At 42.2% G+C, this 23,959-nt stretch overlaps 2 protein-coding genes, 1 long non-coding RNA gene and 2 other non-coding genes across 5 annotated transcripts; 3 read left to right on the top strand and 2 right to left on the bottom strand.

The window, feature by feature from the left end:
- Positions 1–483: 483 nt before the first annotated feature.
- Positions 484–1,054, bottom strand: LOC147789745 (uncharacterized). The gene has a single exon (XM_087129510.1). The coding sequence runs from the start codon at positions 1,052–1,054 to the stop codon at positions 557–559; it is 498 nt and encodes a 165-aa protein (XP_086985636.1). The 3' UTR covers positions 484–556.
- A 2,177-nt stretch (positions 1,055–3,231) lies between these two features.
- Positions 3,232–3,723, bottom strand: LOC147789744 (uncharacterized). The gene has a single exon (XM_087129571.1). The coding sequence runs from the start codon at positions 3,721–3,723 to the stop codon at positions 3,232–3,234; it is 492 nt and encodes a 163-aa protein (XP_086985697.1).
- Positions 3,724–9,956: 6,233 nt separating this feature from the next.
- Positions 9,957–10,028, top strand: TRNAC-GCA (transfer RNA cysteine (anticodon GCA)). The gene has a single exon. It is a non-coding gene; the product is annotated as a tRNA-Cys (tRNA).
- Positions 10,029–11,111: 1,083 nt separating this feature from the next.
- TRNAC-GCA (transfer RNA cysteine (anticodon GCA)) lies at positions 11,112–11,183 on the top strand. Its single transcript has one exon. It is a non-coding gene; the product is annotated as a tRNA-Cys (tRNA).
- Positions 11,184–21,579: 10,396 nt separating this feature from the next.
- On the top strand, positions 21,580–23,797 carry LOC111808716 (uncharacterized). Its single transcript, XR_015411448.1, has 4 exons — positions 21,580–21,832; positions 21,911–21,992; positions 22,549–22,628; positions 23,620–23,797. It is a non-coding gene; the product is annotated as an uncharacterized LOC111808716 (long non-coding RNA).
- The last annotated feature ends 162 nt before the right edge of the window (positions 23,798–23,959 follow it).

Below are 23,959 nucleotides of genomic sequence, written 5' to 3'. Positions count from 1 at the left end.
TAATATTACACACAGAGATCATATTGTTCCTAGCAACGGATTACCCAGCACCTAGCCCACAGACGATTCTATTCGACCCATTTTCAAAAAACAAAATGTTTATTTTCAACAGGCGAGTCCCTTACCTGAGGAGCTGCGTTCTTGGCCTTTCCTAATCAATGACGATCCGACTCCCCTCGAATTGAGCCTTTCTCCTACGTAGGCGTTGAACCTTTGCTATGTCTAACCCTCTTGAGGTCGGTTTTGGCAACGACGATGTCGTTCCCTTGCGGCGGCGATGTGGTGCTGGGCGGATGTTGTCTGATATGGGAAGGGGCGCAAAACAGTGTGGAAACAATCGGTTGCGGGGCCGTGGCTGAAGGGAGAAACGTGAAACAAAAAAAAAAAAGAAAAGAGAAGGAAGGGTGGCGTTGGGGTAATGGGTTTCCTCCTATTGAACCCTAGGTTTATTTTTTTTTTTTATTGGGTCGTGGGCCCAAAACGTGAGCCTTACAATATTCCCCCCAAAAAGAAACTTTCGTCCTCGAAAGCTTCACTTAAATACATAAGGCTTGCGCTACTTACTTTTCGCTCTGAAGAGCTCAGGGTATCTGCTCATCATTTCCTCCTCTCGTTCCCAAGTGGCTTCTTCCAGTTGGTGATTCCGCCATAATACCTTGACCAACGCGATCTCTCGATTACGTAGGGTTTTCACTTCTCTATCCACAATTTGCACTGGTTCCTTCTCATAGTTCAAACTCTTATCCAACCGTAGAGGTTTGAAATCTATCACATGTGATGGGTCAGATATGTATAGTCGCAACATCGATACATGGAACACATTGTGGACTCCTGAGAGTATAGGTGGTAGGGCCAACCGGTAAGCTACTTGTCCCACTCGTTCCAAAATCTCAAATGGTCCAATGAAGCGTGGGCATAACTTCCCTTTGCGCCCAAACCTAAGAACGCCTTTCATGGGAGCCACCTTAAGGAATACTTTGTCTCCCACCTCAAATTCCAAATCTCTTCGTCCCACATCTGCATAACTCTTTTGCCTGCTTTGTGCCGTACGCATTCTAGCCCTTATTTTCTAGATAGCCTCATTAGTTGCTTGCACTAAATCGGGGCCCAACAACTTGCGTTCTCCCACTTCGTCCCAACACACTGGGGATCGACACTTCTTCCCGTATAAGGCCTCAAAAGGTGCCATACCCAACGTCGCTTGATAACTGTTGTTATAAGTGAACTCTATGAAATGCAAGTGTGTGTCCCAGCTACCGGCAAAGTCGAACATACAGGCCCATAACATTTCCTCCAGAATCTGGTTTAAACGTTCAGTTTACCCATCCGTTTGTGGGTGGAATGCTATACTAAACTCTAGCCGTGTACCCAACGCTTTCTGAAGGCTTTTCCAAAACTTTGATGTGAAACGGGGATCCCTATCTGACACAATGGATACCGATACCCCGTGCAATCTTGTTACATCTTTCAAGTACAACTGAGCCCATTTATCCACGGAATAAGTGGACTTCCCTGGGAGGAAGTGAGCTGACTTTGTGAGCCTATCAACCACAACTCATATAACTGTGTAGCCTCTGGCCGTCCTCGGTAATCCCATGATAAAGTCCATGACGATGTTCTCCCACTTCCATTCAGGTTCACTAAGTGGTTGTAATAGCCCCGCCGGCTTCTGCCTTGGGGCTTTGACTTGTTGACAAACCAGACACTTGCTCACGAACTCGGCCACATCACGTTTCATATTCCGCCACCAATAATGTCGTTTCAAATCATGTACATCTTGGTACTGCCAGGATGCAGGGCGAATGGTGAGTGGTGAGCCTCGGCTAGGATTTCTAGCTTTAGTTCTTCTTCATTTGGCACACACAACCACCCATGGTACAAGAGCCCCCATCTGTTGTCAATGAGAACTCCTCTGTCTGATTGACATCTATCAAACGTCTTTTTCCAACCAAATCTCGATCACCATGCTGTTTATCAATAAGACGTTGCCTCAAGATCGGTTGTATCATTAACTGGGCCAATTGAGCGGCGACCTCCCCCATGGCCAACGCTACCCCGGCGCATTCCAGATCCTGCTGGATCGCCTTTTGTGTAGTGATTAGGGCAGACGTGTGTGCTGATTTTTGGCTCAACGCATCAGCTACCACATTCGCCTTTCTCGGGTGATAGAGTATCTCCACGTCATAGTCTTTAACCAACTCCAACCACCTGCGTTGTCTCATGTTCAACTCCTTCTGAGTAAAGAAGTATTTAAGGCTCTTGTGGTCAGTGAAAATTTGGGTCCTTTCTCCATAAAGGTAGTGTCTCCAAATCTTCAATGCAAATACCACTGTTGCGAGTTCTAGGTCATGGGTGGGATAGTTTCATTCGTATTCTTTTAGTTGACGTGAACCATAGGTAATAACCTTCCCACGTTGCATGAGGACACATCCTAACCCCCTTTTTGAAGCATCGCTGTACACTACAAAGCCTCCATCTCTTGACGGTATAGTGAGTATCGGGCAGATACTAACCTCTGTTTGAGTTCTTTGAAACTAACCTCACACTGGTCATTCCAGGTGAACGACTTTCCTTTCTTGGTCAACTCAGTGAGGGGGGTGGCGATCTTGGCGAAATCCTGCACAAACCGCCGATAATACCCTGCTAGTCCAAGGAAACTTCGTACTTCCGTCACTGTGGTCGAGCGAGGCAAATTCGTCACCGCTTCAATCTTTGTTGGGTCTACGGTGATTCCCATGCTTGAAACTACATGCCCAAGAAATCCCACCTGTTCTGCCCAGAATTCACACTTGGAGAACTTTGCAAACAACTTGTTCGTTCTCAGAGTGGCAGCACTTTCCGAAGATGTTCCTGTGTTGTTCCCTAGTCTTGGAATACACCAGGATATCATCGATGAAGATGATCACGAAGTTGTCTAAAAACTCTCTGAACACTTTGTTCATCAACCCCATAAATGCTGCTGGAGCGTTGGTCAAGCCAAACGACATTACCCTAAACTCGTAATGTCCATACCTTGTGCGAAAGGCTTTGAGACATCACTCTCCTTAACTGATGGTAGCCTGAATGTAAATCAATCTTTGAGAACACAACTGCTCCTTGCAACTGGTCGAACAGGTCGTCGATTTGGGGCAAAGGATACTTGTTTTTAATTGTCACTTTGTTAAGTTCCCGATAGTCCATGCATAAGCGCATAGAGTCGTCCTTCTTCTTCACAAATATCACTGGGGCTCCCTAAAGAGACACACTTGGTCGTATAAAGCCTTTGCTTTGTAGCTCTTGAAGTTGCAACTTTAGTTCTTTCAGTTCAGCAGGGGTCATTCTGTACGGGGCTCTTGATATAGGGGTTGTTCTTGGCTCAAGTACAATTTCGAATTCCATCTCATGCTCGGGGGGTAGGCCCGAGAGATCTTCTGGGAACACGTCCACGAATTCTCTCACTACTGGCACTGAGTTAATGCTCGCCTCAGTTCGCCCTAATTCCACCACATGAGCTAATATCCCCCAAGCACCCTGAGATAACATCTTCCTTGCCTTTAATGCCGAGACTATCCTCGAGACCGTTCCCTCCCTGGTCCCCTTGAACTTGAAGCTTGGTTGACCAGGAGGTCTGAACACCACCTCCTTGTTGAAGCAATCGATGGATGCATGGTTTTTAGCTAACCATTCCATCCCTAAGATGACGTCAAAATTGGCCATATCTAGAACTATCAGCGTCACATCCATCGTGTGGTTTGACACACACAACTAACAGTCCTTTACCCTCTCGAAGGCTTCCATACTTACCCCTACTGGGGTACCCACAGACAACCCGTACCCTAGCGGTTCAACTTCTACTCTTGCGTGTTTTACAAGATTAGTGGAGATAAAAGAGTGGGTTGACCTGGAATCAAATAAGACCCGTGCGTAATACCCAAGCATAGAGAGCGTACCTGTGACTGTAGTGTTGGAGTTTTCTGCCTCTTGACGAGTGGTAGCATACATTCGCCCCTGTTGCGGAGCTGGCCTCAGGTTTGAGGTCAGTTGGTTACCAGGGGGTCTATTGGTACTAGCTGCACTCCCTTGGGTGCAGTGCGCGACAACGTGGCCTTCTTGGCGTCTCCCACAGTTCGAGCAACACGATCTGTCACGTGGCGTGTTCTGTGGGTAAGCCTTTGGTTGTCTGCGCTCTTGGTTTAAATTTGTCTTAGCCTGGTGCCAAGACACCTTTGAGGAAGTAGGTGATGTCTGCTCTCTCTTTCTCTTCTGGTCAACCGACGTGTTTGGGTGGGTTTGGGCATCTTCTGTTGGATATTCCTTAACATCGAGCGTCTCGGCCAGTCGGAGTGCCGTTGCGTAGTCAAGTGGATCGTGAGCTGACACTGCCCCTCAGATATCAGGCTGCAAACCCATAACAAAACACTCTACTTTCAACTCTTTCGTTGAGACCATTAATGGGGCGAAACGGGACAGACGGGTGAACTCTCGCTCATACTCCTCTACTGACCTGTCTTCCTGCTCTATGCTTAGGAATTCGCGTTGCTTCTTATATCACAACACTGGTTTGAAGTATTTTCGAAGAAACGCCTTTCTAAACTGTGTCTAGGTGATGTCGTCCTCGTCTGTAGCAATCGCCCGGGAGGCTAATTGCCACCACAGTTTAGCATCTTCGCGTAACAAATAAGTCACGCAACTCAGTCTATGTTCCTCCGGACACTTCATGCGTCGAAAAATTTCATCAATAGCCGACAATCATAATTCAGCTACGACAGGGTCCTTGGATTTTCCCTCGAATACTTCGGGGTCCCGACGTTTGTAAGCCCGAAAATACTTGCTTTCTTCTGATGCATCAACGTCTCCCGGGTTGTGATGGGTCGTCAGCCTGGCACTTGGCGCTAAGGTCGGGATCAGTTGGGCCAATTGCCCATTTTTCTGTGCCATAGATTGCATCAGTCCCATCATCATAGTCATATTAGGTATTTCCGTAGTATCAATGTTTGCTCTCGGTAGACCAGATGGGGGAACTCCTATCCCCGGATTTGGGTTCGCATTCACTGACTGTTCTTGAAGTGGGGCCCCCAAAGATGGGTTCTCTTGTACCCTTGTCGACCCGCTTCGAGCACGTTTACCTCCCCAGTTTGTTGCTTGGCCAGCCATCCTTTCGCTTGTTTTGTTCCTAATCCACAATTAATTACCTCATAATTTTTTTTTTATTTTTTTATTACGTGTATTCTACACTATTTCATGACTGACAAGTATATAAAACCACACACAATAATCAATCAAAATATCAATACTTGACAATTCATATTCATACATTAAGCAACATGCATTATCCAATGTAATTTCAATTTTTGACAATACATATTCCTTCCTTTTATGGCCAAGCGTACCTGGAAGTGACGAGGTTTTCCGTTCAGTCATGGGCGACTCTTTGGCTTACGATGTAAGCAGTCTACAGAATCCCATAACTGGGCTCTGATACCAACTGTCATCCAACCCTATCCATGAAAGACCCATTTTAAAGAAAGTCGCCAAAGATACCCATATCCCATAGAGTACCTCGCTGACAAAAAAAAACTAGTGGATGGGGCTTTAGGTTAGTGGTAGAACATTTGATTGTGGATCAAGAGGTCCCTAGTTTGAACTTAGTAGGTTTCTTATTTTTTTCTTTTTTTGATACAAAATTATGAGGTATTTGTCCATTCAACCATTAGAAAATATCATGTCTGGTGTGATCGTATATTTTAAACTATGCGGCGTCGCCGTGATCTTCATGCATCTCAACTCGTCATCTAGGATCCCAATTAATATGTACCATATGCCTTCATGTCATCCTAATCTCGAGATGTCATCACCCATCATAGCTAATTTTGACCCTCTATGTCCATGTCATATCTTTTACCGGCACCATATCATATAGTGAGTATATGATCCCTCCTACAATACATGTGGTGAGGGAGAAATATCGACACACCCATGTCATTTGCTATGCATGAAAGACCCATCTTAAAGAAAGTCACCAAAGACACCCATGTCCCATAGAGTAGCTCGCTAAGGAAATAAGAACAATGGAAGGGTCTTTAGCTTAGTGGTAGAGCATTTCATTGTAGGTGTAACGAAACCGGAAAAAAAAAGGGGGGGGTCGTCAGCAGAGCCGAAAACTCCGGAGTTCGCTGGAGTTTTCGCTTGCACATGACCCACAAAGGGCGGCCGAAGGCTGGGATGCCACAGAACTCGTCCTCGACCTTTAGCCACCCCGAAACGACTTGCAAAGAACAAAAATAGTGAAAAAATCAGAAGGAATAGAAAACCCCGACGAAACTCTGACGAAACCGAACCATACGAGATCGACGTCAAAACCTCCATTTTACTCCACAAAAGTAACCCCAGAACCTTTTACACACATCAGGAGTAGATTTTAGATGAATCCTTTACGCTGAACACCGTCGGCAAGGAAGACGAAACATCAAACTTTCGAACTTCTCCAGATCTGGGAGTGTGAGGCCCTTACAAACGAAATCTGTACAAAAAACGGGGTTAGGGTGAAGAAGAGACTCAAGAATAGAGAAAAAAAGAGGGAAAAAGGACGTCGAGACGACGTTATCGAGGAGAGAGAAAGGTCGCTGGAAAAACGTGCAGGCAGTCAGGCGAAGAGGATGAAGTCCGACCTAAGGGCCGGATCCCGCAACTCGAACCAAACCCAGTTCCCTTAGGTTGGCCCAGAGCTTGACGGTTCCCGCGGCCTAAATGCTCCAGCCCAAACCACATAAGCCAGCCCGCCTGCATTTTTTTTTCCTTCACCCGTGAACGGCCTGTCACCTGCGAACGGCCCATCACCCGCGAACGGCCCATCACCTGCGAATGGCCCATCAACCGCGTATGGCTCGAGACCCGCGAGCGATCTGATAACCCGCACCTCGACCTGAGACCCCTGCACACGCATCGCTCTTTGATTGTGCCACGTGGCACGTCGGTAGCGCGGCTCCCCACGGCTTCGGAGGCTCAATCGGCTCGGCGGCGGCTTCTCGGCTCCGGCGGCTCAATCGGCTCGGCGGCGGCTTCTCGGCTCCGGTGGCTTATTCGGCTCGGGAAACCTATTTCCAGCTCATTTGTCACCGTTCCAACCCTCCCGGACTTAGTTTCGACCCTGTTTAAGGTAAAATAGAACATTTTAAGGTCGTATTTCACAAATTCAAGTTGGGAATTATTATATTTGTGAAATACTAACGGAGGGATGAATGAACCAATAGGAACCAACTACCAACGGAAGCGTAGAACGTTCACGAGGAGCTAGGAGCTTACTTTATATTCTAGGGAGTACTTCGGCTAAGGCCTACCAAGTAAGTGGCTCACCCGTCGTAGGTTACGTGTTATTTGCTGTATGTTGGCACGTGCCCGTGGATTTGCACGTGTCATTAAATTGTAAGATAGTTTAATATGCTTAAGAACGAAATCATGTGAACGTGTATGTATGCTATGTATGCTGCTTAGTTTGATGTGATAGGTTATGCATGTGACGATATGTGGTCCTTGAATGATTATGGCATGTTTGTATGGAATATGTGAATGTGAACAGCATGATTTGTATGACATGAAACACGGTAAACTGTCTGGAATCATAAACCCGATAGAAATTTGTATGAATTGTGAACTGAAAATGAGAATGACATGAAGCATGGAACGTGACAGGGGGGTTATGGTCATTAAAGATAAATGTAGTAATAGGGGGACCTCATGCATTGTGTGTGTTCATGCATCTGAGGGGATACCCTCATCCCATCACGAGGGTACGGACGCATACATCCAATGGCAGGACAACGATCGTTATGCATTGCATAGCGCTGCCGTGACGGTTCTAGTTTTAACGGGTCCCGGTATAAGGGGCTCCCAGAGTATGCCCACCGGATAAGGACAGTGGCCCAACGGTGTGCGAACTAGCTGGTGAGTCCATACTCGCACGTATGGCCTGTGTGTAGAGTATATGGTACACGTCCACGATTACCCGTTAGGATTACACCGTAGGGAAAACGAAACGAAACGATAAGGTCCCATCATTTCATTGCATGTGATTGTCGCATAACCCCGATAAGGGGTCACTTACTGAGTATTCTAGAAATACTCAAGCCTCGTGCTACGTTACTTTTGCAGATAAGGGCAAGGCACCCATGTGACAACGACGGCGGTATCGTATACCTCGGGACCGTGGCACATGCATAGGATAGTTGTTTTTTTTTTTTTTCCATTTCGTAGTCTAGGCTGAATTCGTTTTGCATCATTAGTAGGTTAGTATAGGTTGAAATATATTTGCATAATAAATCATAGGGTAGAATAAAACATTCATTTTGGTTTTGTTACTTTTCCTTTATTTCAACAATGTTCTTTTCTTTTTCCTTGTAATCGTTTTCTCTTTCACGAGGTGTTTTGTTACTTTTCCTTTATTTCAATAATGTTCTTTTCTTTTTCTTTGTAATTGTTTTCTCTTTCACGAGGTAATAAAATGCGAGAGTAAGTCGCATTTATGAATAGGGCTTGTATATTCGAGTAAGTCGCATTTATGAATAGGGCCCATTTAATGTATATTCTGCATTTCAAGGTAAAATAGTAGGGTCGTTACAGTAGGTCACTAGTTCGAACCTAGTAGCGCCCTGATTTTTTTCCATACAAAATCACGAGGTATTTGTCCACTCGACCATCAGATAATATCATGTCTAGTGTCATGATCTTCAAGCATTGATTCATTCCGAGTTCTATTTTGATGTTGGACCCTCTCGTGTCAATGTCATATCTTTTACGATTATCATGTCTGGTGTCATGATCTTCATGCATTGATTTATTCCGAGTTCTATTTTCATGTTCAACCCTCTCGTGTCAATGTCATATCTTTTAAGGACTTCGTATAAGATTGCGGGTATATGATCCATCCTACGACACATGGGATGAGGGCGCAATATCGACACACACATTGTCGTCCAACACTATATTTGAAATACTCATTTTCAAGAAACTCGCCAAAGACACGCATATCCCATAGAGTAGTTTGATGAGGACATCAGACTCATGGATGGGTCCTTATCTCAGTGGTAAAGCATTTGATTGCAGATCAAGAGGTCACCAGTTTGAACTTAGTAAGGCCCTTATTTTTTCTCTTTTCATACAAAATCACGAGGTAGTTGTCCATTCAACCATCAGAAAATATCATGTCTGCATCTCAACTCGTCATCTAGGATCCCAATTAATATGGCCCATATGCTTCACGTCATCCCTATCTCGAGATGTCATCACCCATCATAGCTAATTTTGACCCTCTATGTCCATGCCATATCTTTTACGGGCACCGTATCATATAGTGAGTATACGATCCATCGTACGATACATGTGGTGAGGGAGAAATATCGATACACCCATGTCATCAAGTCGCCAAAGACACCCATGACATCAAGTCGCCAAAGACAACCATGTCCCATAGAGTAGCTCGCTAAGGAAATAAAAACAATGGATGGGTTTTTAGCTCAGTGGTAGAGCATTTGCTTGCAGGTCACTAGTTAGAACCTATTAGGGCCCTTATATTTTCATACAAAATCACAAGGTATTTGTCTACTCGACCATCAGATAATATAATGTCTAGTGTCGTGATCTTCATGCATCTGTCATCTTGGATCCCACTTAATATGGATCATATGCATTCACTCCCATCGAGAACGAGCCCACGTGTCATTCATAATATGGGGACATTCCGAACATCTATCCACGTGAGTTCTATTTTGATGTCGGACCCTTTCGTGTCAATGCCATATCTTTAAGGACTTTGTATCAGATTGCGGATATATGATCCATCCTACGACACATGGGATGAGGGCGCAATGTCGACACACACATTGTCGTCCAACACTATATTTGAAATACTCATTTCAAAAAAAACTCACCAAAGACACGCATATCCCGTAGAGTAGCTCGCTGAGGACCTAAGACCCATGGATGGGTCCTTAGCTCAGTGGTGGAGCATTTGACTGCAGATCAAGAGGTCACCAGTTCGAATCTGGTAGGGCCCTTATTTTTTCTTTTTTCTTTTTTCATATAAAATCACAAGGTAGTTGTCCATTCAACCATCAGAAAATATCATGTCTGGTGTGATCATATATTTTAGACTGTATGTCGTGATCTTCACACATCTCAACTCGTCATCTAGGATCCCAATTAATATGGCCCATATGCTTCATGTCATCCCTATCTCGAGATGTCATCACCCATCATAGCTAATTTTGACCCTCTATGTCCATGTCATATCTTTCATGGGCACCGTATCATATAGCGAGTATACAATCCATCGTACGATACATGTGGTGAGGGAGAAATATCGATACACCCATGTCATCAAGTCGCCAAAGACACCCATGTCATCAAGTCGCCAAAGACACCCATGTCATCAAGTCGCCAAAGACACCCATGTCCCATAGAGTAGCTCGCTAAGGAAATAAAAACAGACTGCAGGTCACTAGTTAGAACCTAGTAGGGCCCTTATTTTTTCATACAAAATCACAAGGTATTTGTCTACTCGACCATCAGATAATATAATGTTTGGTGTCGTGACACCCATGTCATCAAGTCGCCAAAGACACCCATGTCATCAAGTCGCCAAAGACACCCATGTCCCATAGAGTAGCTCGCTAAGGAAATAAAAACAGACTGCAGGTCACTAGTTAGAACCTAGTAGGGCCCTTATTTTTTCATACAAAATCACAAGGTATTTGTCTACTCGACCATCAGATAATATAATGTTTGGTGTCGTGATCTTCATGCATCTGTCATCTTGGATCCCAATTAATATGGCCCATATGCCTTCACTCCCATCGAGAACGAGTCCACGTGTCATTCATAATATGGGGACATCCCAAACATCTATCCACCTGAGTTCTATTTTAATGTCGGACCCTCTCGTGTCAATGCCATATCTTTTAAGGACTTTGTATCAGATTGCACGTATATGATCCATCCTACGACACATTGAATGAGGGCGCAATATCGACACACACATTGTTGTCCAACACTATCTTTGAAATACTCATTTCCAAGAAACTAGCCAAAGACACGCATATCCCATAGAGTAGCTCGCCGAGGACATAAGACCCATGGATGGGTCCTTAGCTCAGTGGTAGAGCATTTGACTGCAGATCAAGAGGTCACCAGTTCGAACCTGGTAGGGCCCTTACTTTTTCTTTTTTCATATAATGTCTGTGGTGATCGTATATTTAAATTGTGCGGCGTCGCCGTGATCTTCACACATCTCAACTTGTCATCGGATCCCAATTAATATGGCCCATATGCTTCATGTCATCCATATCTCGAGATGTCATCGCCCATCATAGCTAATATTGACCCTCTATGTCGATGCCATATCTTTTACGAGCACCATATCATATAGTGAGTATACGATCCATCGTACGATACATGTGTGAGGGAGAAATATCGACACACTCATGTCATCCGCTATCCATGAAAGACCCATTTTAAAGAAAGTCGCCAAAGACACCCTTATCCCATAATATAGTAGCTCGCTAAGAAAATGAAAACAATGAATGGGTCCTTAGCTCTGTGGTAGAGCATTTGACGCCAGATTAAGAGGTCATCAATTTGATACAAAACCAGAGTTATTTGTCCACTCGACCATCAGAAAATATCATGTCTGGTGTCGTGATCTTCATGCATCTGTCATCTAGGATCCCAATTAATATGGCCCATATGCCTTCATTTCATCTCAATCTTGAGATATCATTGCCCATCATAGCTCGTTTATTCTCTCCCATCGAGAACGGGTCCACATGACATTCATAACATGGGGACATCCCGAACATCCATCTATTTGAGTACTATTTTTATGTTGGACCCTCTCGTGTCCATGCCATATCTTTTACGGACTTCATATCATATTGTGGGTATATGATCCATCCTACGACACATGAGGTGAGGGCGCTATGTCGACACACACATGACGTCCAACACTATCCTTGAAATACTCATTTCCAAGAAACTCACCAAAGACACGCATGTCCCTTAGAGTAGCTCGCTGAGGATAAAAGACCCATGGACGGGTTCTTAGCTCAATGGTAAGGCATTTGATTTCAAATCAAGAGGACACCTGTTCAAACTTGGTATGACCCTTTGTTTTTTCTTTTTTTGATACAAAATCTGGTGTGTAATTCATTGAGAACGGGCCTACGTGTAATTCATAATATGGGGACATCTCGAACATCCATCCAGTTAAGTTCTATTGAGGCGTTGGACCCTCTATTTCCATGTCATATCTTTTACGGACACCGTATCATATAGTGGGTATACACCGTATCATATGTGGTGAGGACAAAATGTCGACACACCCAATTGAAAGATCCATTTTAAACAATGTCGTCCAAGACAGGGTATGTCCCATAGAGTAGCTCGCTTAGGACATAAGACCCATCATGGGTCCTCCTTAGCTCAGTGGTAGAGCATTTGATTGCATATCAAGAGGTCATCGATTTGAATCCGGTCGGGCCCTTATGATCGATCCAACCTTCGACCCATTAGCTCAGTGGTAAAGCATTTGACTTAAGATCAAGAGATCATCAGTTTATGATTGATCCAACCTTCGACCCATTAGCTCAGTGGTAAAACATTTGACTTTAGATTAAGAGGTCATCAGTTTGAACCTGGTAAGGTCCTTTGACTTTAGATTAAGAGGTCATCAGTTTGAACTTGGTAGGGTCCTTATTATTTCTTTTGGTACAAAATCAGGAGGTAGCTGTCCACTCGACAATGCTCGCCTATCATAGCTCGTTCATTCATTCCCAACGAGAATGGGCCCACGTGTCATTTATAATATCAAGATATCTTGAACATTCATCCATTCGAGTTCTATTGAGGCACTGGACCCTTTCGTGTTCATGTCATATCTTTCACGGATTCTATATCAGACAACGGGTATATGATCCAACCTCTGACACATGAGGTGAGGACACAATGTCAACACACCATTGTCGTCTGACACTATCCTTGAAAGACCCATTTTAAAGAAAGTTGCCAAAGACACGCATGCCCCATAGAGTAACTCGCTTAGGACAAAAAAAACTCATGGATTGGTCCTTAGCTTAGTGGTGGATTTGAGTGTCAGACTAAATCTCAACATTAGAGAGTGGTCAAGGATGAAATGGTGGATTTGAGTGCCAAACTAACACCATTAGAGAGTGAAGGATGAAATGACGGATTTGAGTGCCATATTAAATCTCGCTATTAGAGCGGTGGCGAACCAAACCCCAGCTTGAGGCGTAGTCCAATTCAATAAGATAAAGGTTCCGGAGCCTAAACCCTTCTACGGGGTTCAAGATCCAAAACTCTAGAGAACTTTATCTTTCACCTTAAATAGTACTTTCAAACAACAAACACTGTGTCAAAAGAAGCGAAGGTCGTGTTGGCAACAATGAATTTAGTTGATGATGCAAAGTTGTGGTGGAGATCTAAATACACGGACATTCAAGATGGTTGATGTACTGTGGATACTTGGGAGAGCTTAAAACAAGAACTTTGCTCTCAGTTCTTCCTATAGAATATCGAGATAATCACAAGAACAGAGTTAAGAGAGTTGAGGCATACTCGCAATATCTAAGATTACTTAAGCATTTTTTTGGCTTATGTTGGAGAAAGATAAGGTCTTCAATTTTTTTGAGGGGCGGAAGGTGCGGGTGAAATCAAACTCTACGAATAAAGAGTTCAAGACCTTTCCACGACCTATGCTACAGTCAATAAATTGTTTGATTTTAATATTAATCAACCGTCAGAGATAAGCCAAAACTAGGCATCCACAAGCGGAGGAAATTAAAATTATCGACCCAACTCCCTAAACGTGGGGGAAGTGACAAACTTGAAGGTGGAGGAGCGGAATGTGAGTCATCCCAACATAGAGGTAGAACTCGAGGACCAAGACCTTACACCCAGAACAGTCATAGTCAAAATCAATGCCCCTCGCCTTGCATGTGCAAGGGATTCCACCAAGAAACCGAGTACCCACAAAAGGTGGCACTCTATGCCTTCCAAGAAAAAATTGGAATGAACTTGAAAAGCGAGTACGAGATAGCCAAATTTGAAACACAGCTAGTCGAAAACGTGGAAAAACCATGCAGGGGGCCCTAAAGTTTTTTATCTGCTCTTCAGAAGAGAGTGAGTGAGATAGAACAATCAATAGAACGCAGTCATATTCATGTTGAGGCCTGGGTCAACCCTAAAGTGGCCAAGAAAAGTAGTGTCGACTATAGACCTACCCATAACTTCATGATAGAGACCGAAGCGAAACGCTTGAACATCCTATAGCATCGAGATACAAGACGAATGATAACTTTCAATTTAGTAGCCTTACATGTCTCAAAGGTTGTAAAAGAGAACTACAGTAACGATAAGAACTTAACCGGACAAACCGATTTTGTGATTGTCAAGATGGATGACTTTGACATCATGTTAGGCTTACCATATATATGATATTTGACTCTTTATTATAGGTATATCTAGGTATTTTCCTTCCACTACGTTACTGTAGGTGTCATTTTGTTCTTTTATTGTAGGCTAATATAATGTATTATTTTTTTCATATCCTTTTTAATTTATTAGATTTATAAATGATTATAAACAGAGAACTTCTACACAAGGCTGGCTTTTTTTTTAAGTAAATATTGACATGGTATCAGAGCCCTTTCGACTTAGCAACCTCGATCTATTATTTTCAATGGCTTTTAAATCTTTTACTCATCTACTTCTCCACCACCATGCTGGCTTTGACGCTGCAGGGATAGTCTCCATGGCTGCTGCAAGCGGAGCCGATTGATTACTCTTCGGCTCCACTCTTTTAGCCTCCAAATCATCCTTCTCAAGCCCACCCTTCGCCATACTCTCTACCTAAAACCTCACGTTCTCTGACACAATTGGTTTCCCCATAGCCAACGTAGCCTCCTTCATTTCTTCCCAACCCTTCATCGTTCAACAAAAAACCCTAACTTCAGGATCCTCATTAGTGTTCTCATCGAAAATATACGGAATCTAGATAAGTCTGTCGACCTTCTGCAGAGATTTACCTTCGGAATCTAGGCTTTGCACTGGTCTCTTCGCCAACCAAATCGTCGTCAGGCTCATTGCCAAAATTGACTCCTTCGCCCACTGTGGCGAATCTTTCGCCTTCAACACTGTCTTCGTCCCTTTCTCCGGGGGGGGGGGGGGGGCGTGGCTCTCTCTCTTCGTCCATTGGAACTTCACCACCTGCTATGGTGCCGGCATCTTTTCCACTGGCTCCACCTACTACTCCGCCGCCGACCTCCACTCTTGGTAATGGTGGTGCTGTGAACATAATTACCATCTCTGGATCTACCATTGTGGATCTTCATCCACTCTTGATGGTCTCTTTATTAATCAGTTAAAATATGCTCGAGATATACTTACTATTGCTCATTTGCTTGATAGCAAACCAGTCCACAAGGCACAAACCTCATTCTGTCTCCGCCCCTCCCTCTCTTTCTTTGTCCAAAATACACCCTAGAGTCCGCATTCTCAGTTTTTGTCCTCTTCTTCCTCTCTTGCTCTCACTGCCACCACTTCCACCCTTCCTTCTTCACGGTCACCATTGAACCCCCTCTCTCTCTCCCTTTTCTCACAATAAAGTCATCGCTCTAATTCTGAAATCTATATCTTGCATCTCTGTAGTCCACAACCCACCATTGTTTCTCAACGCATGATTACTGATGGTTCTCTTTTCTTTAAACCTACTCTCTATCAATCTCCTCCAACCCAAGTTACTAACATCTTCACAAAAAGTGTTTCTTGACCTCTCTTCGAATTTTTAGATACAAGTTTGACTTCGTTCAACTCTGACTCTCAACTTGTGGGGTGGTAACCATATATTCCTGAATTATGGTTTATCATATATATATATATATATATTTGACCCTTTATTACAACCAAATATCTACATATTTGTCTCTCCAGCTTACTATAGTTATCATATTTGTCCTTTTATTATAATTATTAATTTATTGATCTTTCCATTTATTGTTCGTTTTCATATCCTTGGTAATTTATTTGATTATAAAAGAGTTCTTTCCAAATGATTATCAAGATGGATGACTTTGACATCATGTTAGGGATGAATTTTCTACTTGAACACAAAGTCATTCCCAGATCTAACCCGACAATCATTTCGACTATCACCGGTCAACCAAAAGGGGTGAAAATGATGTTGACATTATAGTTGAGAAGAGATATTACCAATGATGAACCCACGTTCGCTACCTTGCCATGATTGAAGAGGTACATTGCGACACAAGACTAGAAAGTTAGACAAAATATTTATCTCCACCTGGAAAAATAGATCAAGAGATTGATTTTATGTCGAGGTCGAGATTTCCTGCCACAGATGTGAGTCATATGACTCAACCTGAGCTAGATAAATTCTACGAACATCTTAACAACTTGTTGACAGCGATTTCATTAGACCTGCAAAGACTTTTTTCAGTGATCACCCAAATGTTGGGGTGAGACACCAAGCCAACACCTCCGCTAAAGAAGGGAGACAGAGAAACCTTTGAAGCAAATCATGTTCACGCAAAAATACCATCCAGACGAATGAAGAGAAAGATGGATTGAAAGTGTTGGCCATCACAATTTCAAGATGGAGAGAGAGTTCTAATCAAGTTGAGATCAACTCCAATTTTAAAGCAACAAGATGCACGGACTAGTGTGAAAATACTATGAACCATTCGAAGTTATCCACAAAGTCAAGAATGCATTATAGAGGATTCAATTACTCCTATTGATATAGACTAGCCTTGTTATCCATGTTAATAACTTGAAATGTTACTATCTCGACCAAGAAAGCACCAAGCACAAGGAGATGGTACGACCTCACACAAAGAAAAAGACTTTCCCAACAAAGAAAGTATGAGAGACTATAACAGAAAAGACGCGAAGAGTCAACGAATCAAGAAATATTTTTTTTCAAGTGTGACCCAAGGCTTGATCATAAATTGAGGTTATGTTCAAAGTCTAACTTTCATACAGCTGACTTGTTCGCCAACCGAGTTAGAAAAAGTACCGCGCAATCGCTATCTGATAACTCTCCAAAAATATAGATATATCAAGTTTTTTTTATAGATAATTTTGCACTCGTAATCACCATTTTCTCATTAATTGCTCCATTTATTCTAATTAGTAAGTATGAAATATTCCATTATGGTTCAACCTGAAAAGAAGATCAATTTGCATAGATCAAGCCTAGTTGTACACTTAAATGAGTTATTTAGTAAAATTTGAGAACATTTATACTAAACCATGATGTTATAGCAAATATGGAAACAATAATGTTGGCGATGACTACAAATTGCTGACCATAATGGTGAAGCAATTCGGGATGACATGAAAATTATAATCCAAATTAGCAAGCCATGTGGGTCATTGACTACCAAATTAGAAAATTCCTAGGTGGACCACTGGCTCCTTTTCAACCCTAAATGGGAAGCAATGAACTATATAAAAGGGGAAGGTTACAAAAGGGAAAAAAATAGAATATAGGGTTATGTTGTGAACCCAGAGCTAAAGAAGAAAAAGAACCCTAATTCGGCAGTTGTTGACATTAGAAAGACAAAAAGACCAAGAAGGATAGATTAAAGCAAAGAGGTGGACGAGAGAGCTCAAAGTAAGGGAACTTCCATTGAAGTACAACAATAAAGCTTGGTAACTCTCTTATCCTGTACTCTATCTTCTTATTCTATCAATTTTATATGATTAAGATGTGAATTTCTCTTTTTAATTCAGTTTGTATGGAGAACGAAACCTTATAAGAGAGACATGAGAGTTTTTCGACAGTAGTTGACACTCTGTATAAATTTTGTTTAAATAGTTTAAACTCACCCACACCCATTTGAATGATACCAAAAACTCACTTAATTTTTAGCAACAAATTTTTTTTTTTTAAAAAAAAAAAAAGTTTTATGTGAAATTGATAATTTACTTATTACTTGCTAACTTGTGATAGTATATACTTGCACTTATTTTTGTGAATTTTACACTGTTTTACTATATACATTCATGTCGATCACTGTCCCACTGCCACAAGAGTGTGATTGTGACCTAGCACGCGTGAGTGTCCTAAATTCCCCCATTCGACCTTTGTTTGCTAGTTTTTTGTCCTAAGTTCGATACTCACCCCATTTTTATGTGAATTAGGTTCCACCAAGAAGTTTTCAAAATTTTTAAACATTTTTTCTAAAGGAAATCAAGCTCGGGAAGACACGCATCAATGAAATAAGTAACCATTCGGATTTACTCTTGAGCAAGACTTGTAGGAATTGCTTGACAAGCATGCATGCTAATAATTACCTAACCTAGGAAGACAAACTCAACATGATTAGAATATAAATGGAAAGAATTCAATTTGAGAATTAAATATACTTAAGAATCAGATAATTACAAAATTTTCTTTTAGGATAAAATTATGATTTACATGTACATAAAAAGAGAGAGGAAATTTTGTGATTGGAGGGAAGTCTTCACGAGGGAAGACTTCGAGTGAAGATAGATGTTATCTTTCCCTCGAGGAGGTTTATTTTATTGATAATGCATGAATTGTTGCATGTTTAACCTAAGTTGTGTTATTGTTTGATTTTTCAGGTTAAACATTGAAAATGACACTGAGATTGAGATTAAGCTAGGGCATTAAAGACTAATTTGGGTAGACAAAAACGTAGGCCAGGACGCCTTCAGAAGACAGAGCACTTAGGATTGTGAGCGGCGCTTAGTGGGTCCAAACCCTTTGTGCTATCAGACCATGACAAATTCAAGAGGTCTTGTTCGAGAACCTTGGAGATGAGAAAGTGCTTGTCTAAACCATCCTACCGCCCTAGAAAACCTCGTATGCCACCACGACATCCAAGGACAACCCAGGATAGCTTACGAGCTTTAGCAGTGTGAACAGTGTCCCCAGTTCCTCCATTTTCCTTTTTGCTCTAATACCGTACCATCGAGGCTTTACTCCAAAACATGTGCCGTTGAGCTAGGCTTAATCAGATAAGGAAGTGTAACATGTGACCCAACATAGTGGAAACAACTGGGGTCTCCTGAACCAACTTTGTGCTGTAAACCCATTCCTAAGTAAGGGAGCGTGGGACCACGTAAGTTGACACATTTGGTGGCCGACACATAAGGGATCACGTCTCCTGACTTTTAGTGACTATATGGTCCCGTGGGAGGGTCTGTTAGCTAACCCCATAGATAATGTTCAAAAAGTTTTACGAATTTAGATCCAGCCATATTGTTCCTCTAGTTTTTACTAGCTAATCCCTATGGAAGATGTTTAGAAAGTTTCACATATTTAGATCCAGCCTATTGTTCCTTTAGTTTTTACTTACGAGGTCTGCCTCAAACCAAGACACTGGTCATTCACTATGATACCCAAGCAAGCTACCTAGGCTTATGAAAGAAAGATTGAAAAAAGAACTAGTGTAAACCCTTAGGGGTACACTTCAAACAAGAGAACTCGTTCGAAACGACAAAGTGCCCAGATGCTCATATAGCAGTAGGGCTTAAGCCTGAACTTCCTAGAGCTTGAGAAAAGCCGATGGACACATATTAGGTTAAGGATGCGATGATAGCTTACAAGTAGGTTATTTACTGAGTATTCATATACCCCTACACTCTTCTTCTTCTTCTTTTTTTCTTTTTTTCTTTTTTTCTTCCGGTGAATGATGTCATAGATTGAGACAAGGAAGTGCTCTAGAGCCATGAAACCAAGAAGGAGTGACCCGGGGTGCCTAGAAGCCCGCACAGTCATATGTTGTAATTTCATACACTTTGTACCCCATGTACCCCAATTATATACCCTATGCACTTCATAAACATTTGTCTTGGTTTGGATTTTATTAATTTGCTTCTCACTCCCTTTCATACGTGTTTTCATTCCATAGTTTGTTGGTCTCGTCCTAGAATCCAAAGTGTCAAAATTTGGGTTCACATGATGATTAAGAAAGACTTAAAAGATTTGAAAGTCATTACATATATCAACAAGTTACACCTTTTTTTGTGATTCAATCATAGGAACTTCACAGTGAAGTGTACTTTATTTAGAGCAATTCTAAATTGGGTGATCTTATGGATTTTCCTAAGATACATGTGAGTGAGAAAAAAACATCTTGGAAGAACTCGGGTTTGTTTTCATGAAGCAATACTAGGTTAGGTAATCTCCTATGAATTTTCCTAGGCATGTGGGTGAAGACAAAACATGTTTAAAAACTCATATTGGTTTGTGGGGATAGTCTTCACTCCTAAAGTGAGGAGTAAGCAACATGATCATGTCACAAGGGATGGAGGGGAATGTTGGGGCTATCTAGTGTCGAATCCAAATTTTGAGTCCTAATCTGAATCCTAGACATGGGTCGTTATAACATTAGTAAATCTGTGAATTTTGGGATCTTTATATTTTATTTTGAAATTTTGTATCCCGAACCCTTTTCCTATATGTAATAAACTTGAACAAAATCGTCTTGTAACCAGTTTTCGTTTTATTTTTGTTATGGTGTTGTTGGTTTGTTTAATTCTGACTTAAATTTGATTGTATTTTTTTACACTTCATTTTTATTTCACCTTTATTTTATTTGCTTTTATTCTTATCTTTCTAGTCACATGTTTGAAATTCGAACATCTCAAAAATTGGATCATGACAATTATCTTTACTTTTATTCACTCTTGGGTCAATCATTCATGATTAATTTAATCGAGTGGTATATTTTATCTAAACAAATGTAATTTATCATTGTTGCGATTCTTTCCGTAGTGCTAATTTAAGTCGAACAAAACTCGAAGAAGAGTTATCATCAACCGTCGTGGTTCTTTCATTTCTATTGTCGCCTCACCACTTGCTCGCACATCATTGATTTGGGGATTTGAGTTCTTCCACTCAAATGTCTACATCATTCTATCTTCTAACATCGATTGTAAGTAGGTTTCGAAATTTGTTTGGAATCTCATCGACGTCGTTATTATTTTGTCATTGCTCCGTGTATGTATCAATGAAGGTGGTTGTCGCTATATTGTTTGCACCCAACAAGGTTTTGATGAAAGGAGACTCGAAACTCATGCGATTTGGTGCACTAAAGCTGACAATTGCGAATGTGGGAAGATTTAGAGACTTAACATTTTGTTTAGTTAAACCAATCGGTATAGTTCAGTTAGACCAACTCGGGCTAGTTCAATTGGACCAATTTAGTTGGTCTCGAATTTTAACGTCATTATACCTCCACCCTTTATTTCAGATGGATTTTGGTTAAGGATTGGCAAATAACTTTTGCAAACCAGGTTTAGAACGGTGATTAAACTAAGTTAAAAGACAATCGGATGACTTTTAAATGTTTAAAATCATTAGATATATGTGCCTATGTCATTGTTATTGTAAAATGATCTAATATGGTAAAAGAAAGTTGGGGTAATTTCATGAGGGTATGGATCAATTGTACCACTGTAATACGGGAAGAAAGAGAAATAGAAATAGAAAAAGAAAAAATATATACATAGGAAAAGTCGAGAGAGGGACAAATAGGTAAGTTGCCCCTCCAACCACTTGAGGGTCCAAATGAAACCCTATCAATGGTCCTGCAAAAGAAAAATAGTGAGAGAAAAGGGTTAGAGAGAACCTAGAGAGAGGAGGAAGAATGAACGGCCGGAAGACTCACCGAAAACTACCGTCGGAGTCTACTCCGGTCAAGATCATGATGCAAGGAGCCTTTCTTGGAAGGGAAAAGAGAATGTGGGTGGCCGGAGTCCCATTTTCCATCAAGAAATCAAAAAAACCCGCCAGGTAAGATCTTGAACGTTTTCTCAGATCTACGGTTTTCCTTTGTGAATCAAGATCTGAAATCTTGATACATTCATTTAGGAACAACTCTCTACAGGATCTTTGAAGAAGTTTGGCCGAGACCTCAACCCAAAGGCGGAGATCCGAGAGTCGTCCGAGAACGGTGAGTGAACTTCTGACGTTCTTAACTCGTCCGGTAGTCAAGCAAAAATTACAAAAAAAAAAATACTAGGACGTAGCCCGTAACACGATCTAGAACTTTGCCGAAGGAATCATATCGATCCGATCTACGGATCGAAAGATATGAAAATCGAAAAAGGGTACTGTGTTTCGGTTCTCAAAGGACAGAGAAGAAAGAAGAAAGAAGAAAGAAAAAAAAAAAGGTGGTCGGCGAGTGGCAGAGGGCGGCGACAGGCGCCGGACACGCGTCAACCATCGACTGGAGCAACGTAGCTCCAGCGAGGAGTCGACACGTGTCGCCTGCAAGCTAGGCCGAACCGCAAACGCGAGCCGAGCCGACCGGACCGACCGACCCGCGACTACGCGGAAGCGGGCGCGCGTGCAGCCTGCGACTGGCGCCTTCCCGCGCGCGTGACCACGCACTCCCAGCGCGCTGTTGGCGCGTGAGTGCACGTGGAACGGCCAATTTGGCCCGATTGCTTTCTGTTTGCCCAATTTTTGTCCCAGTTCCAGTTCTAATACTGTTTTTACGTGAATAGGGACCTAATTTAAAGAAATCAGTATTTTTGGACACTTCACGGGCAAAGAAACGCTAGCAAAAAGGGCACGTGTCAACCAGGTAAGTCACCACCCGGTATTTAGGAAGAAATACTTGTAGGATTTGCTTTGATTGCATGCATGCTAGTAATTTTGCTCCAGATTAGCTCTCATTGTAAAATATTATCTGGATTGACTGTTATGAGTGTATTGGGTGTATTATCTGAGTGTTGCTTGTATGCTTTTAAGTTCCTGCTGTATGTATGCATGCATTTAATTTATGTTGGAATTGTGTATTCCGTGTTCCGGGTGCTTGATGGACGAATTCGCCCCATTGAGCGCGAACTTCGTGCTCTGGGTGCTTGATGGAGGTCATCGCCCCGTTGAGCCGGTATGCCTAGTTTGCATGAATTATATAGTATGATGTTAGAAGACGATTGCATGCACACTCTGTTAATTGCTATGGCCCATTTCTATGATAAGCTTAGGGAATTATTGTTAGGAGCGATATGTCGCTCGAGCCGGATTTAATTTTCCCCTAGGAACTTAGCGGTTTACCACGGCAAGAAGGTACCTCCGAGTGTTCATAGATTGCTAGCGTGAGAACGGTATCTATAGCTTCGTGGGAGGACCAAGGGTCCCTGATCAGTCCTTACTGCTCTTAGCCATTTCGCATGGGAAATGTGTCCCCACGTCGTACAGTCCATTAGCTGTATGGGAACGGGTTGGGTCACGCCCCCCATAGGGGGACTATATGGGCGTAGGGGTATTCAGCACACCCCTAGGCTAGGTACCATGTAGTCCCAGATAGCCATGTAGAGGTAGCACCTCATAGAGAGATACCGACCATATTAGCTTGGCGTAAGGAACCTCTAGGCAATTAATGAGAGGACGATGAACCGGTGAAACCCAAGGGGCAAGCTTCAAGGGGCTAAGATTAGAACTAGGTGTCCTAGAACCGAATTAGGAAACCGTGGAAACCTGTTAAATTCGGATGCAAAGAGAGCCTACAAGTAGATGGCTTACTGAGTATAATTTTTATACTCATTCCTTTCTACCTTCCTTTTTGTCAGGTGCCGGTCGAGGTGGAGGAGCGTTGGAGAGCTGCGGTCACAGAGGGGGTCGTTCCGGAGCGTCAGTCCCTTCTCAGTCTTTTGGAGTTTTTTGCGAATTCCTTTTATATTTGTATTTTATTCCCGTTTTGTAAACTTAAATCCTTTTTTGAAATATTTTAATTTTATTTGATTTTCATCTTTTTATTTCACTCTTCTTATTATTTTATTTTCTTTTGTTCGTTTTCGATTTCATCTTTTTACTCACGATTCGGTTTTTCAAAGCCTCGAAAATCAGATCGTGACAACCACTATGTGAACATGCTCGGTATCCAATGTTTTGGTTCTTGGTCATTTAGTT

Source organism: Cucurbita pepo, chromosome 13, assembly GCF_057944985.1.
Source record: "Cucurbita pepo subsp. pepo isolate OVF chromosome 13, ASM5794498v1, whole genome shotgun sequence".
In the NCBI taxonomy this organism is placed as follows: Eukaryota; Viridiplantae; Streptophyta; class Magnoliopsida; order Cucurbitales; family Cucurbitaceae; genus Cucurbita; species Cucurbita pepo.
This window is presented reverse-complemented; position numbering and strand designations above follow the sequence as displayed.

What these genes read in the sequence shown, in the direction of transcription:
- LOC147789744 (XM_087129571.1), bottom strand. Translation starts at nt 3,723, where the DNA reads ATGGATGTGACGCTGATAGTTCTAGATATGGCCAATTTTGACGTCATC.
- LOC147789745 (XM_087129510.1), bottom strand. Translation starts at nt 1,054, where the DNA reads ATGCGTACGGCACAAAGCAGGCAAAAGAGTTATGCAGATGTGGGACGA.